Raw genomic sequence first — 17,235 nt, forward strand, 5'->3', positions numbered from 1 at the left:
ATCACCCATTTAAATGCAGATCTTAAATGCAGAATCACAGAGAAATTTATCATCTGGAATATTTTATTCATCATTTTGAATAATTTGCATCACCTTTATGATGGTATCTCCATTTTAATTTGGTTTGCTTGCAAACCATACACCAAAATAAGTCTTTCGTGATACTACAGTATATCACAGAGAACATGATTGGCGACCAACAGTTTTCTTAAAATCTGTAGCAAATCCAGATCTTTCACATTTAATAATTCCCATAATGTTCTGCTGTACTTACTTATGAAAAAAACACAAATATATTAAAATTAAATAGCACTCGTGTCCACCAAGATTCATATTTTGATGTAAACAATAGTTTCTGCCATTTGCATTGATTTCACCAATTCTGAGGCCAGGGGATTTCAGGCTTCTTACTGGTACTGTAAATAATTTTTCAGAGATTGAGGCAAGGGTAGAGATTCTATTTCATGCAGGCGTTCTCTGCCAAGGGCAAAGCGAATTGATCTTCGGCACAAGTCCATTAAGGGCAGAGGCTCCGCTAAAAGTTAAAAAATGAAAGAGAGTTAAAATTCACAGTCCAAACAAATGACATTTGAAATCATTCAATGTCCCACATTGCCCAAAGGAAATGGTCATTATGTACCAAAACGTTTTCAGAATCATAAAAAAAAATGAGGTCTTCTTAGGCAGAAATACATTAGTAGGCTTCTAAATGCTTCCTCCTCATGCTTTAAAATCCGGTGACAAAAATTTCCCACTATCGGCGGTCCTTGGATTTACCACATAATTGATTCAAGAAAACTGTAGTTCAAGTCAGAATGTTGCAAATTGAAAACGATCTTCCTTCAGTAAAACGATTAGAAAGGATTCCTGGACCAAGATTGGATTCCCAATTCATACCAAAATTACTCAGAATTGTAATCTCAATTATAGAGGAGTAATGGAAGGGAAAGGGGTAGCAGTCTGCCTTAGGAAAAGCAACATGGCCTAGTGGAAAGAGCATGGGCCTGTGGGCAAGTCACTCCGCTTGCCTCAGTTCTCTGTGCATCAGTTCAATACTTGTTCTCCCTCCTTCTTAGACTGTGAGTCTCATGAGGGACCTAATTATCTCGATTCTGCCCCAGTGCTCAATAGAGTGCTTGGCCCATAGTAAGTGCTTTAAAAATACCACAGTTATTATTCATGGTTCTACATTAGAGGGCTGCTATGATTGGGTGGCCAAATTTTGCTTCATCAGAAGTAAAATGGACATGTTGGCCCTCACCCCTGGTGATTCTACTTGGTGACCAAGTACCCCCCTCCCTCCTCGGCTTCTCCTGCTTCATCCCCCTACTACTACTACTAATAATAATGATGGCATTTATTAAGCTCTATGTGCAAAGCACTGTCTAAGCACAGAGGAGGTTACAAGGTGAGCAGGTTGTCCCATGGGGGGCTCACAGTCTTAATCCCCATTTTAAGGATGAGGTAACTGAGGCCCAGAGAAGTTAAGTGACTTGCCCAAAGTCACACAGCTGACAATTGGCGGGGCCAGAATTTGAACCCATAACCTCTGACTCCAAAGCCCGTGCTCTTTCCATTGAGCCACGCTGCTACTGTGTTTAAACTTGCTCCCCAATTTCTCCCTCCCATTGCAACTTTTATTAATAATAGTAATAATAATAATGATTAAGGTATTTGTTAAGCACTTACTATGTGCCAAGCACTGTTCTAAGCGTTCTACGTGGCAGAGTTGGAATTAGAACCCATGACCTTCTGATTTCCAGACCTGTGCTCTATCCACGAAGCCACGCCGAGTTCACCCATTTCCCATCCCCTGTTGCTAGTGCCAAACTGAAGACTAGTGTTGTGAAGCTGAAATGAGGTTTACATTTAGAAAAGTTGTAAATTCCATTTATGTTTCCAAAGAGTCTTATGTCAATGACTTCTTGACCATGGTAATCTAACTCCCTTTCAGGGTTCCTACTGGAAAATTTGTTTTTTTAACATAATTTTCTGGATTGAAAACATAATGTAGATTCCCCTCTAAATAAATATGATCCAAAAGCAATTCATCCCTCAGGGATCATCAATCTGCAGAACAGTGGTTCCTGGTGAAAGGGTAGCACTGGAGAGGGGATCCAAGTTTACCAGGAATTGAATGAGTTATGGACAAAAAGAAACAACATTTCAACACATAACTGTTGCCTCATCAGCTTCCGCTTCAATCAATCAATCAATCGTATTTATTGAGCGCTTACTTTGTGCAGAGCACTGTACTAAGCACTTGGGAAGTACAAATTGGCAACATATAGAGACGGTCCCTACCCAACAGTGGGTGCTTCACCCATTCCCAGGCTTCTAGACTCCACCCTAGCACATACAACACTGTGGGAAGGGAACGTATCTTTTACATTGCTATAATGTACTCTCCCAAACACTTACTACAGTGCTCTGCACACAGTAAGCATTCAATAAATATAATTGATTGATTGTTCAATACGAATCCCAGCTCTCCACTCTCTATTTTGGCTACTTCTTGATGCTGATATTCTGCAGACCACTGCTACAATGCAAATTCCCCTTCAGGAAATCCACCCATTCCTGGTGAAGAGGTCTTTCCAGGATTCCAGGCCCTACACAGAACCAAGAAAATATCTCAATGTATTCTACAAGTTTCTACCTGACCTTAGTATGAAAGTAAGCAGCGTGAGCTTATCTGTCAAGAAGGAAAGCTTATCCAGGCTGAAAAAAAATGTCTCTTATCAAGTAACAGCTATGAAGGACTGAGACTCAGATTATTGGCCCAAATAGCAAATGTTATGAGACTTTCAAAACTAAATAGGAAACTAAAATTCCACCTATAAATTTATTTTGGCTAGTTGGCCAGATAACATATTAAAATTTCCTTAAAGGAATAAACGATGCATTTTCCCCTCCATTAAAGCTAAATTCACTAGCCTTTAAATGCCAAGGAGGCAATAGAACTGAACTCACAGTACATGGAAAGGATACCAACAGTAAAAACATAGTTTGTTGTTATTATTGTTACTAACTTTATTAAGTGCTTACAAGCAGCATAGTGTTATTACCCAAAAGCAACTTAAAATTTGGGCCTCAGCCTATAAGAGGCTCACAATCTATGTAGGGAAGGGCAAATAAAATAATCGTTCAATGATGCCATTTTATGATGGCACTCATTAACTTCTTTGTGCCTGTTACCTCAACTGTAAATTGGAGATTAAGACTGTGAGTCTCACGTGGGACAGGGACAGTGTCCAACCTGATTAGTTGTATCTACCCTGGTACTTAGTACAATGAGAGGTGCAGTAGTAGAGAAGCAGTATTGCTTAGTGAATAGAGTACGGGCCTGTGAGTCAGAATGACCTGGGTTCTAATCCTGCTCTGCTCATTCATTCATTCAATCAATCATATTTACTGAGAGCTTACAGTATGCTGAGCACTGTACTAAGCTCTTGGGAGAGTTCAGTTTGACAATAAATAGACACTTCCCTGCCCACTTGCCTGATGTATGACCTTGGAGAAGTCACTTAACGTCTTTGTGCCTCAGTTCCCTCATCTGTAAAATGGGGATTAAGACGGTGAGCCCTGTGTGTGACAGGGAATGTATCCAACCCAATTATCTTATATCTATCTCAGAATTTAGAACAGTGCCTGGAACATAGTAAGTGCTTATTATTATTATTACAGTGTCTAGCACATAATGAGTTCTTAACAAATACCATTTAAAAAGTCCTTACTCTGTGAAGCACTAGGGAGGAGACAAGATTATGAGATAAGACACAGCCCCTTTTCCACATGCAAAGCTCTCCGTCCAATTCCCAATTTATGTATGAGGGAACTGACACCCAGAGAGGTTAAGTGACTTGCCCAAGGTGACACAGCAAGCCAGGGACAGAACTGGAATGAGAACCCAGATCTCTGGTTCTCTTTCCATTAGGCCTTGCAGCTTCTTCTATCATTAGACCTTCACTTTAAAACAAGAGGATCATACGTGATGTAATATCAATCTAGGCTTTCTGTACATTCTCTTAAGATCTTTTCTCCAAGGTAGCCCAAATGGATAAGAGTTTGAGAAGCAGCATGGTCTACTGGATAGAACATGGGCCTGGGTGTTAGAAGAACCTGGGTTGCAAGCCCAGCTCTGCCACTTGTTGGCTGTGTAACCTTGGGCAAGTCTCTTCACTTCCCAAGCGCTTAGTACAGTGCTCTGCACACAGTAAGTGCTCAATAAATACAATTGAATGAATGAATGAATGAATGAATGAAGAAATACCATCATTATAATTATTATTATTCAATGGTGCTCTTTTTGCTCATCAGTTAGGAAAGGGACTGAGAACCACCCATAATCTTCAACTTTCTATCCAAACCCTTAACCACTGTTCTAAATAAACCGGGGCAAAAGGTTTCCCTCTACATCACAAGTGCCAGTCAGTCACCTGTAAAAACATAGGTTTAATGGCTTACATCTTAATACTGAGTGAAGATATTCACTGAAATTCCATGGCCTACAGTTGGCTGACTGAACGTAGCACACCTAAGAGTTCCAAATAGCTCATGCTCAGCCAAACACGAGAAGGTGGATGTGGTACAGGTGAGCGTTCCCAGGGCTGTTTTCCACGATGGACTCAGGCCTTAGGTTGTTTGTGTAACTGCCCACTCACGGGTGTGAGGAGCTGGAATCAGAGCCCAAAAACCCACACCTATTAGCCCACTTTGAAGCTGGGCAGCTGGATCTCAGCTGATCTGTCCCCTGTCCAATACCAATTTGGTACCAGATGATTTTGCGTATGGCATAGTTATCTTCAGCATAATAATAATAATGATGGCATTTGTTAAGCGCTTGCTATGTGAAGAGCACTGTTCTAAGCGCTGGGGGGGGATCCAAGGTGATCAAGTTGTACCACGTGGGGCTCACAGTCTTAATCCCCATTTTACAGATGAGGTAACTGAGGCTCAGAGAAGTTAAGTGACTTGCCCAAGGTCACACAGCAGACATGTGGCAGAGTCTGGATTTGAACCCATGACCTCTGACTCCAAAGCCCAGGCTCTTTCCACTGAGCCACACTGCTGGCCTTCCTTCGCCTCAGCTAACTTGGAAGCAGCGCCCATATTCACAGGGTTCTTTGGATGGGAGCAAAATGGTCTTGAGGGGAAAGGGAGGGCCAGGAGTCCCCACAGGGCACTCATTCATTCATTCATTCACTCAATCATATTTATTGAGCACTTACTGTGTGCAGAACACTGTACTAAGCGCTTGGGAAGTTCAGGTTGGCAACTCATAGAGACAGTCCCTACCCAACAACGGGCTCACAGTCTAGAAGAGGGAAACAGACATCAAAACAAAACATGGAGACAGGTGTCAAAATCGTCAGAACCACTAGAATTAAAGCTATATTCATTCATTCATTCAATTATATTTATTGAGCGCTTACTGTGTGCAGAGCACTGTACTAAGCGCTTGGGAAGTTCAAGTCGGCAACACATAGGGACGGTCCCTACCTAACAACAGGCTCACAGTCTAGAAGAGGGAGACAGACAGCAAAACAAAACACGGAGACAGGTGTCAAAATTGTCAGAACCAATAGAATTAAAGCTATATGCACATCATTAACAAAATAAATAGAATAGTAAATATGTACAAGTAAATTAAATAGAGTAATAAATCTGTACAAATATATACAAGTGCTGTGGGGAGGGGAAGGAGGTAGGGCTGGAGGGATGGGGAGGAGGAGGGGAAAAGGGGGGCTCAGTCTGGGAAGGCCTCCAGGAGGAGGTGAGTTCTCAGTAGGGCTTTGAAGGGAATGGCAATACTGAAGGGAATGGGAAGGGAATGGAATGAAAGGGAATGGGAATCACTCTCAAGGTTCTGTGGATTTCACAAAAGGTCAGTACATAAAGCCCCTAACAAAATGCATGTACTTCCAGGGTGGCAAAGGTGTATTCAGTATCCTCAACCCCGTGAATGGGCAGAGGTCAATCAACATTGTTGATGGGCTGAGTTGGCATTAACCCTGTGCCACCAGACCCGCATGTCTGACTGTGGCTCACTCCACCTCTGCCTATCTTGTCTTTGGGCAACCTGGTCCAAGAAGCCCTGGAAGAGATCGGCCACCTGTGCCTCAGAGTGGGCTCTTTCTTTCCACTAATCTTGGACCTTATTAGTGTGTGGGGTAACTCAAAGTGCATTTTTAACGGCAACTAGAGCATTCAGTGGAAACAGCGCGGGCTTGGGAGCCAGAGGTCATGGGTTCAAATCCCCACTCTGCCAATTGTCAGCTGTGTGACCTTGGGCAAGTCACTTAACTTCTCTGTGTCTCAGTTACCTCATCTGTAAAATGGGGATTAAGATTGTGACCCCACGTGGGACAACCTGATCACCTTGTATCCTCTCCAGTGCCTAGAACAGTGCTTGGCACATAGTAAGCACTTAACAAATGCCATTATTATAAGCATCTGTGTAAATACAGATGGACCACTTCTAGTTTCAAATCCCAATGTTTAGTTGCTTGCCTAGTGAATAGAGCACGGGGCTGGGAGTCATGAGGAGGTAGGTTCTAATCCCGGCTCCAACACTTGTCAGCTGTGACTTTGGGCAAGTCACTTAACTTCTCTGTGCCTCAGTTATCTCATCTGTAAAATGGGGATTAAACATTGTGAGCGCGTGGGACAACCTGCTCACCTTGTATCCTCCCCAGCGCTTAGAAACAGTGCTTGCACATAGTAAGCGCTTGACAAATGCCATCATCATTATTATTATTATTATTATCTGCCCTCAAGCAGCGTGGCTCAAGTGGAAAGAGCACGGGCTTGGGAGTTAGAGGTCATTGGTTCTAATCCAGGGTCCGCCACTTGTCAGCTGTGTGATTTGGGGCAAGTCACTTAACTTCTCTGGGCCTCAGTTCCCTCATTTGTAAAATGGGGATTAAGACTGTGAACTCCACGTATGACAACCTGATTACTTGTATCCCTCCAGTGCTTAGAACAGTGCTTGGCACATAGTAAGCGCTTAACAAATACATTATCTTCTAGACTGTAAGCCCACTGTTGGGTAGGGACCGTCTCTATGTGTTGGCTATTTGTACTTCCCAAGCACTTAGTACAGTGCTCTGCACACAGTATGTGTGCAATAAATACAACTGAATGAATGAATCTTCCCCGCTGCTTAGAACAGCGCCTGATGTACAGTAAGCTCTTAACAAATGGCAGTAAAAATAAATACAGAAAGGAATAAATTTTAAAAATGATGTTTTCAATTAGCAATTAGGTTGGTTAAGCAATCACCTTTGCCTAGCTCTGTCTTGTTATCAATAATAACATTTACTGAGCACTTACTGTGTGCAGAGAGCACTTGGGAGAGTACAGTACAACAGAGTTGGTAGACGTGTTCCCTGCCAACAATGAGCTTACAGTCTAGAGGTCTGCCCTATGACTGTAAGGATTCACTGGGGCTCTTAGGTAGTTACTATAGAAGCTGGTAAGAATTTATAATAAGTTATTGCCTCTGTTGCCGAGCTCTCGACAACAGACAGGAACAAAGCTGTCTATACAGTAAAACCATAACTCAGAAGGTAATTGTTGCAATGCAAAATAGGTTCATTCATTTCATCCTTTGAATGATGACTCAAATCTATACAAAAGCAAAATCTTTTGATGATTTCCAAAGCTTTTCAGAATTTGAAAATAGAAAGCTTTTGCTTGCCTGGCTAATTCAGGGACTTCTTATAAAAAATGTATCTCTATATAGAGAGGAGATGGAGTCACACAGAGGACCATAATACTGAAACTTTAGGAAAATGTTAGAATTGGTTTGCTTTTCCTAGCCAATGTCACTGAATATGATTTTACCACCATTGTGTTTAAATATAATTCAGATTCCCTTAATTGGATCAGTCAAGTGGTAAAATATATATTAAAAAACTTTCATTTGAAAGGTGGTTCAGCATCTTCTACATAATGATAATCGAAAATAGTAACTATAAGTTATCTCTAAAAAGCACCTGTAAGTATTTTGAGTAAAGTGTTATTCAAATGTTTTCTTTAACATTTAGCCTTTCTGTAGTCATCAGATGAATGTAGAACTTCACAATCATAGAAAAAGAAAAGGTAATTGAAGTTCTGAACATGAGTAAATACAACAGTTGTTTAACTTCAACCACTAAACATGTTTTGCAATCCAAAACACTACATAATTTTTCTTTCTCCATACTGAAGCCTCTCTAAAAATTTTGAAACAAAATTTTGTTCTTCAAAAAATCAAATGTGAAATTGTAATCTTTAAAAAAAGCATTTTCCAACTGTATGATAGGTTTCACACAACATTTAATTTTTAAAAGTCTACTCAATTCACCCCTAGTTAGAGAACAGCAGTGTGGTTTTGTTCTTTGTTCTTCTCCCCTCTCAGCCCCACAGCACTCATGTATTGTAATGTATTTATTTCTGTTCATGTCTGTCTCCCCACCTCTAGACTGTAAGCTCCTTGTGGAGAGAATGTGTCTGTTTACTCTTTACTGTTGCACTGTACTCTCCCTAGGGCTTAGTACAGTGCTCTGGGCACAGTAAGTGCTCAATAAATAAGACTGAATGAACGAATGAAATTTAAAAATATGTCAAAGACAACCTGAGCATTTATTCTGATATATGTGAAAGTGTGAAGCATCAGGGATGTCCTAACATTCAATACAGTTAGGATTTTGCCAACAGTATCACTTGTTGGCAAAATCATTCTTTACTTTCCTTTCACTGTATTTCTTTGTACAATGCAAACATTTCATTATCTCATATAAGGGATATTTTGATCTAAAATTAGGTAGAAAGAAAATGGCTTTCTTAAGCAATTAGTAGTACCCTAACGGTAAAAATGTAATATTTAAACTAATACTTTTATTGATTTTAAATATTTGCACCAAAAGAGAAAAGAGGTCACACTTAGCTTTAAAGCTCATTTGGGGAGTCTGGAAAATAGCAAATTTTGATTTTCCTGTTCTCTAGCATAGGATGCTTCTTATCCAGGTTATCTATTTTTTTTAACAGTATTTGTTAAGTGCTAGCTATGTGCCAGGCACTGTAGTAAGTGCTAGAGTAGATACAAGTAATCAGGTTAGACATAATCCCTGTCCCATACAGGGCTCACAATCTTTATCCCCATTTTACATCTGAGGTAACTGAGGCACAGAGAAATTAAGCAATTTGTCAAGGTCACAGAGACGGACAAGTGGCAGAGCTGGGATTAGAACCCAAGTCCTTCTGACTCTCAAGCCCGTACTCTTATCGACTAGGCCACACTGCTTCTCCATATTTACACCTACAATGTTTTCTTTGTATTTTTCAACTTTAGTCACTTCCAGCGTGCTAAACACTATACATGACATATGAGACATGTTATGAACAATATCTAGCTTTCAGATTATTTGACTGACACAAACTTTGAAAACCCAACCAGTAACAAAAAAGTTTTCCTAGGAGTATACCGTTCAATCCATGAAAGGAAAAGAAAGATCAGTTGAGTTTCCATGAAAAAGAAAAAGGAATTCATTAGAATCATTCAATCAATAGTATTTATTAAGAATGTTCTGTGAGCAGAGCACTGAACTAGAAAGACCCTTTCACTTTCGTCTACGATTTGGGAATTTGATTCCAAGTGAGATACCTCAATGCCATGAGGCAAATTCTAACAGGAAACCAAAGGTTTCCTTTCAGGATACTGCAAAAATGCAAAGCAAGTGTCTGTCAAAAGCCCATTCCTATTATAAATGGGGGTGGGTGGATAGAATCCCAAAATCTTGCCGTGCATTTCAGTAAGCTTCCAGAAGACTCGGACTAAGATTCAAGTTCAATGTAACAACTCCCTAGTTAATAGTCCTGGATCAGCAACTGTCAGATGTATTTCAAGCAAGATCCGGCAGATTTAAGCGCTTAATACAGTGCTCTGCACACAGTAAGCGCTCAATAAATACGATTGATGATTTCTGCTTTTGTCACCATGCGTACCTCGTCTCTCACCCACTAGGCTGTAAGCCCCATGTGGTACAAGGATCGGATCACCTAAATGTGTCATATCTGCACAGTGATTGCACATAGTAAGTGCTTAACAAATATCATATTATATTTTCTTTTAAACTTAAACTAGAGCTCAGTCTAGGGGGCCAGTTTTCAGCTGGGGTGCCTCTTCTATTCAATCATATTTATTGAGAGCATACTGTGTGCCGAGCACTGTACTAAGTGCTTGGAAGAGTACAATACAACAATAAACAGATAAATTCCCTGCCCATCATCATCATCATCATCAATCGTATTTATTGAGCACTTACTATGTGCAGAGCACTGTACTAAGCGCTTGGGAAGTACAAATTGGCAACATATAGAGACAGTCCCTGCCCAACAGTGGGCTCACAAAGAACTTACAGTCTAGAGGGGGAAGGCAAACATTAATATAAATAAATAAATTACAAATATGTACATGTGTCCCCTATATAGTTTCAGCAGATACATTTATATCTAATATTTTAAATTTCAGTGTCCTTCTAGTATGGCTCCTGTGTCGAATTTAGTGTCTCGGACATGGCCCATGATCACTTGGATCCAGGAAAGGGCCACAATGATTGTGGAGCACACGGGATGGTCAGGGTGTGGAGGGATGGTTCTATGTTTGGGCAAGTTTGGTTTACATCCCCAAAAACCTTCATGTGAGATGATCTCCTTGTGGACAGGGAACATGTCTACCAACTCTTTTAAATTGTACTTTCCCAAGCACTGGTACAGTGCTATGCACACAGTAAGCGCCCAATAAATACAGTTGATTGGTTGATTGATCTTATGGTATTGTGTGTCCAGCATAGCCCATGATAATCATGTAATTGCAGTGTCTGATAGTCCAAAATGCCATCACAGCCCTATTCTATTTCTCTCAATTTGTAAACAAGGTAAAATCTAAAGAAAAAAAAATTCCCTCAGATTTTTTTTTAAATATGCCCATCACAGAAGTAACAACTAATCTGAATCCAAATATTTCAGGTGTCCAAGGAGGAAACAAAATGCAATTTGGTTTGCAACAGGATTTAGTTAAAAATAATAGTAGTGAATTCACTTCCCCACTCCGTGATAGCAGAGGCTGTTTTTCCCAATTCTAATCCCTTATTTTTGAGGACAGCTGGGCTGGACAGGACCACTTGGACACTGGGAAAAACACAGTGGAACAGTGCCTTAGTGGGCATGCCTGTCTTAAGTATATTGTTTTGGATCGACGGGCAGTCAATAAATACTTGTGGACTGTTCCAAGATTTTTCTTTCAATTCTGAAGTCCTTCAAGATTCCACTCTAGACTGTAAGCTCACTGTGGACAGGGAACGTGTCTACCAACTCTGATATGCTGTACTCTCCCAGGTGCAGTGCTCACCACACAATAAATGCTCAGTAAATATGATTCATTAATATATCATGGGCTAACAATTTCATTCAGACTGTTGCCATGCTCATCACTCATATCACCAACCATGTCCTATATAATGGTATTGCTAATATTCAGTGCTGAGAGATACTGTGCAAACTTTGGTAAAAAGAGGATCCAGACTTATTTACATTTAAAAGACGGTATAGCAAGAAAGCATGAGGCTTTCAGGCATTTCATTTATTGAATGGCTTGCTAAATACTTTTCCTGCTTTTATTAGTTCAGACAGGAAATTAGCTGTCAAGAATGTGGGGTTTTCTAAGACAAATGTAGTAACAAAGTAATGTGTGTTCCATCTGACAAGGTAGAGTAACCTAATCTATTATATGGTGGATAGAAAGCTTCTAGGGTCCTGTGGAAACTGAAGTGTAGAATTAAAATTTCTGCAAACTCTGTGGCTCTTCACTGAATTTTTACTGTAAAAGAGTTGCAGTGGGAAATACTAATATGATTTTAAAATTTCCCCTCAAATGACATTCCTGTCATAAGAAATATCTTGCTCTTTTTTGGAAGGGCCAGAATTCATAGTAAACCATCATTAACCTGACTGATCGTAGGGTAGTTCCTTCGAGTTGCTTCTTAAAGTCTGGGCAGCTTTCTGTTGTGGAACTAAATCAGTTAATACAGCAGACAAGATGAATGATAAGAATAGTCCCTTTCAGGCTGCAAAACAATCTTCATCATTCAATTCATAAGAAATAAAAATCCTGATTCTCTACACTGAATCCCTTTGCCGGGACATTATTTGGGCACGACGGGGGAGGTAGGACTCAAGTGCAAGCTGACAAGCCCATGCATGCCCTGCCACCACATGCGTGCCTGTTCATAAACATACATCTCAATTTTGTCTATGGTTAGATGCCATTCTCTATTCCTCTCCTCTTTTAAAGTGGTATTGTTTAAGCACTTAGTCTGTGTCAAACACTGTTCTACATACTGCGGTAGGTACAAGTTAATCGGTTCAGACACTGTTCCTTGTTCCATAAAGGGCTCATGGTCTAGGTAGGAGGGAAAACAGGTACTGAATCCCCATTTTACAGATGAGGACATTGAGGCACAGAGAAGTTAAGTGACTTGCACAGGTCACAAAGCAGGCAAATGGTAGAGTTGGCATTAGAAACCAGGCCCTCTGGCTCCCAGCCCCTTCTCTATCCATTAGGCCACACAGCTTCCCACCTCTCTCCTCTGTTCACTTCATCTCTACAGAAAAGAAGACCTTCTGGGTTTTGTAATCTATAATACAAAGAGCACTTATGTACATATCAGGAATTTATTTATGTATATTAATGTCTGTCTCCCCTCCTCTAGACTGTAAGCTCATTGTGGGCAGGGAACGTGTTTGTTTGTTATTCTCCCAAGTGCTACTCTGCATATAGTAAGCACTCAATAAATACAATTGAATGAATGAATGGGTGACCACTGGTAAGATCAATCAATCAATCGTATTTATTGAGCACTTACTGTGTGCCGAGCACTGTACTAAGCGCTTGGGAAGTACAAGTTGGCAACATATAGAGACAGTCCCTACCCAACAGTGGGCTCACAGTCTAAAAGGGGGAGACAGAGAACAAAACCAAACATACTAACAAAATAAAATAAATAGAATAGATATATACAAGTAAAATAAATAAATAAATAAATAAATAGAGTAATAAATATGTACAAACACATATACATATATACAGGTGCTGTGAGGAAGGGAAGGAGGTAAGATGGGGGGGATGGAGAGGGGGACGAGGGGGATTCAAAGCCACTGCAGGCCAAATTACCATCTCCAGATACTGTCTACCACATTCAAAATGATCCATATGTTACTAGCAATTTCCTTTAGCAACTTCACTTAGATTCTGGGGAAAATTACTGTTAGGAAAATAGATTAATTTAGTTTTATGGCCAGGGAGAATTAAAGACGATCATGAGCAGCTTCCCAGCACTTTTACTGTGGCAAGGAGATAAGCAGTCACCCACAAAGAGATGTCGACCACTCTAGAGGAGACAGAGAACAAGGTCTTTGTGTTTTGTTTTTTCTTCAAATGGTATTTATTAAGCACTAGTCTACTTTGTGTCATGCACTGTTCTAAGTGCTGGGGTGGATACGAGGAAAACAGGTTGGACACGGTCCTTATCCCACAGGGCTCACAGTCTTAATCAGAGAGTGGAGGATTTAATCCCCATTTTACAGATTAAGTAAATCAGGCACAGAGAAGGGAAGTGACTTGCCCATGATCACACAGCAGGAAAGTGGCAGGGCAGGGATGTAGAACCCAGGTCCTCTCCTTCCATGCCTGTGCACTATCCACTAGGTCATACTGCTGCTCAATCAATCAATCAATCGTATTTATTGAGCGCTTACTGTGTGCAGAACACTGTACTAAGCGCTTGGGAAGTACAAGTTGGCAACATATAGAGACAGTCCCTACCCAACAGTGGGCTCACAGTCTAGAAGATGCTTCTCACCTTATCCTTTCTGTAAGTCGAGCTTGTGTCATGTTTTGTTTCATTGTCCGTCTCCCCCTTCTAGACTGTGAGCCCGTTGTTGTGTAGGGATCGTCTCTATATGTTGCCGACTTGTACTTCCCAAGTGCTTAGTACAGTGCTCTGCACACAGTAAGCACTCAATAAATATGATTGAATGAATGAATGAACATCATTTCCAAATTATGTGTAGTGCCAACCACCTACATTTTAATGTTATGATGCAATTATAGACGGTGTTTTAGGGAGCCTGCAATGCCTTTGTGCTTTTCCCCTCACATTAAACCTACATCAATCAATCAATTCATGGAATTTATTCGTGCCTTCTGTGGGCAGAGCATTGTACTAAGTGCTCGGGGGAGTACAGAATAACAGGTTTTGTTGGCATGTTCCTTGCTTACAAGGAGCCTACTGTCTAGTCTTCTTAAGAGAAGCAGTGTGGCTCAGTGGAAAGAGTGCAGGCTTTGGAGTCAGAGGTCATGGGTTCAAATCCCATCTCTGCCAATTGTCAGCTGTGTGACTTTGGGCAAGTCACTTAACTTCTCTGGGCCTCAGTTCCCTCATCTGTAAAATGGGGATTAAGACTGTGAGCCCCCCATGGGACAACTGGATCACTTTGTAACCTCCCCAGCGCTTAGAACAGTGCTTTGCACATTGTAAGTGGTTAATAAATGCCACTATTATTATTATGTCTAATAATATAATAATAATAATATCTGTTTTTTATGGCATTTGTTAAGCACTTACTATGTACCAGGCACTATTTTAAGCGCTAGGATAGATAAAAGATAATCAGATTAGACAGAGCCTATGTCGTGCATGGGGCTCATAAACTTAATTCCCATTTTACAGATGAGGTAACTGAAACACAGAGAAGTGAAGTGACTTGCTCAAGGTCACACAGCAGACAAGTGGGCAGAGCTGGGATGAGAACCCAGGTCCTTCTGACTCCTAGATCCATGCCCTATCCACTAAGCCATACTGCATCTCAATTACATTCTTGGTATTTACTGAGCACTCCATTCATTCATTCAATTGTATTTATTGAGCGCTTACTGTGTGCAGAGCACTGGACTAAGCACTTGGGAAGTCCAAGTTGGCAATATATAGAGACGGCCCCTACCCAACAGCGGGCTCACAGTCTAGAAGGGGGAGACAGACAACAAAACAAAACATATTAACAAAATAAAATAAATAGAATAAATATGTACAAATAAAATAAATAAATAGAGTAATAAATATGTACAAGCATATATACAGGTGGTGTGGGGAGGGGAAGGAGGTAAGGTGGGGGGGAGAGGAAGGAGGGGGCTCAGTCTGGGAAGGCCTAGACTGTGAGCCTGTCGTTGGGTAGAGACCATCTCTATATGTTGCCAACTTGTACTTCCCAAGCACTTAGTACAGTGCTCTGCACACAGTAAGCACTCAATAAATATGATTGAATGAATGAATGAATGAAAGTACTGGGGCAGATACATGATAAAAGTTTAATTTAAGGCACTCAAACTGTCCTCTACCCACTACTTATCTTTCTCCTATTCCACTAGATTTCAGCTCGCATGCTTCACTCTTCTCAAGCCAACCTTGACTGTACTCTTCAGTAATTTGTTTTAAGAATTAGCTCCATTAACAAATGAAGGGAGTGCCAGGCCAGAGGGAAGGTAAGGGCAAGGGATTGGTGACAAGACAGATGAGATCGATATACTGTAAATATTGTAGCGTGAAAAGGTACAAAATGTTTGGGCTTGTTGCTATGGCTGCTGAGAGAGGCTAAGGAGGAAGGGGAGACATTATTCACACGTTATACCTTGGCTTCACAAACTCGGTCCTCTCCTGGCTTTCCTCATCTCTCTGGCCATTAATTCTCAGTTTCCTTCACAGGCTCCTCCTCTCCCTCCCATCCCCTAACCGTAGGGGTTCCTCAAGGGTCAGGTTTTGGTCCCCTTCTATTCTCCATCCATACTTACTCCCTTGGTGAACTCATTTACTCCCATGGCTTCAATTATCATCTCTACACAGATGATACCTAAATCTACATCTCCTCCCCTGTTCTCCCTCCTTCCAGGCTCACATTGCCTCCTGCCTTCACGATATCTCCACCTGGATATCCTCCCACCAACATGTCCAAGACTGAGCTCCTTATCTTCCCTTCCAAACCCCATCCTCTCCTTGACTTTCCCATCACTGTTGGCATTACCATCTACCAACCTTCCCACCTCACAAGCTCACAACCTTGATATCATCCTTGACTCCACTCTCTAATTCACACCACATATCCAATCCATCACCAAAACCTGCTGGGCTCACCTTCAGAACATCGCTAAGATTTGCCCTTTCCTCTCCATCCAAACCGCTATGTTGTTAGTACAATCACTCATCATAAAAGAAGCAGCATGGCTCAGTGGAAAGAGCCCAGGCTTTGGAGTCAGAGGTTGTGGGTTGAAATCCCAGCTCTGCCAATTGTCAGCTGTGTGACTTTGGGCAAGTCACTTAACTTCTTTGTGCCTCAGCTACCTCATCTGTAAAATGGGGACCACGACTGTGAACCCCCTGTGGGACAACCTGATCACCTTGTAACCTCCCTAGTGCTTAGAACAGTGCTTCACACATAGTAAGCTCTCAATAAATGCTATTATTATTATTATTATTATTATTATTATTATTATTATTGTTATTATTATTATTATTATATCCTGACTGGACTACTGCATCAGCATACTTTCTGATTGCCCAACTGCCTGTCTCTTCTCACTTCAGTCTATACTTCACTCTTCTGCCCAGATTATCTTTCTATGGAAACATTCTGGACCTGTATTCCCCTCCTCAAAAATCTCCAGTGGTTGTATATAAACCTTCATATCAAGCAAAAATGCCTCACTATTGCCTTCAAAGCTCTCCATCACCCTGCCCCATCCTACCTAACCTCCCTTCTCTCCTTCTACAGCCCAGCCTGCAGCACACTCTGCTCCTCTGGGGCTAACCTTATCACTGTGCCTCATTTTTGCCCATCCCACCCTCGACCCCTGGCCCACGTCCCACCTCTGGCCTGGAATACCCTCCCTCCTCACAGACCAATGCTTAGAACAGTGCTTGGCACATGGTAAGTGCTTAACAAAGGCCATCATTGTTATTATTATTATCTGCCAAACACAGTTCCCCCCTTCAAAGCCCTACTGAAAGCTCACCTCCTCCAGACTGAGCCCCCTTTTTCTCTGCTCCTACTCCCCTGCCCATTGCCCCAACTCCCTCCCTCTGCCCTACCCCTCTCCCTGCCCCACAGCACTTGTGTATATATGTACATATTTACTATTAT

At 41.3% G+C, this 17,235-nt stretch overlaps 1 protein-coding gene across 1 annotated transcript in view; it reads right to left on the reverse strand.

Annotated features, from left to right (window-relative positions):
* Positions 1-394: 394 nt before the first annotated feature.
* The window catches only part of SPSB4 (splA/ryanodine receptor domain and SOCS box containing 4), a 235,948-nt gene continuing 219,107 nt past the window's right edge, over positions 395-17,235 (reverse strand). The window contains exon 3 of the mRNA XM_038750627.1: positions 395-535. Coding sequence (XP_038606555.1) covers positions 408-535 — 128 coding nt within the window. The 3' untranslated portion in view covers positions 395-407. The remainder of the gene's footprint in view (positions 536-17,235) is intronic.

Source organism: Tachyglossus aculeatus, chromosome 1 (assembly GCF_015852505.1).
Source record: "Tachyglossus aculeatus isolate mTacAcu1 chromosome 1, mTacAcu1.pri, whole genome shotgun sequence".
NCBI lineage: Eukaryota > Metazoa > Chordata > Mammalia > Monotremata > Tachyglossidae > Tachyglossus > Tachyglossus aculeatus.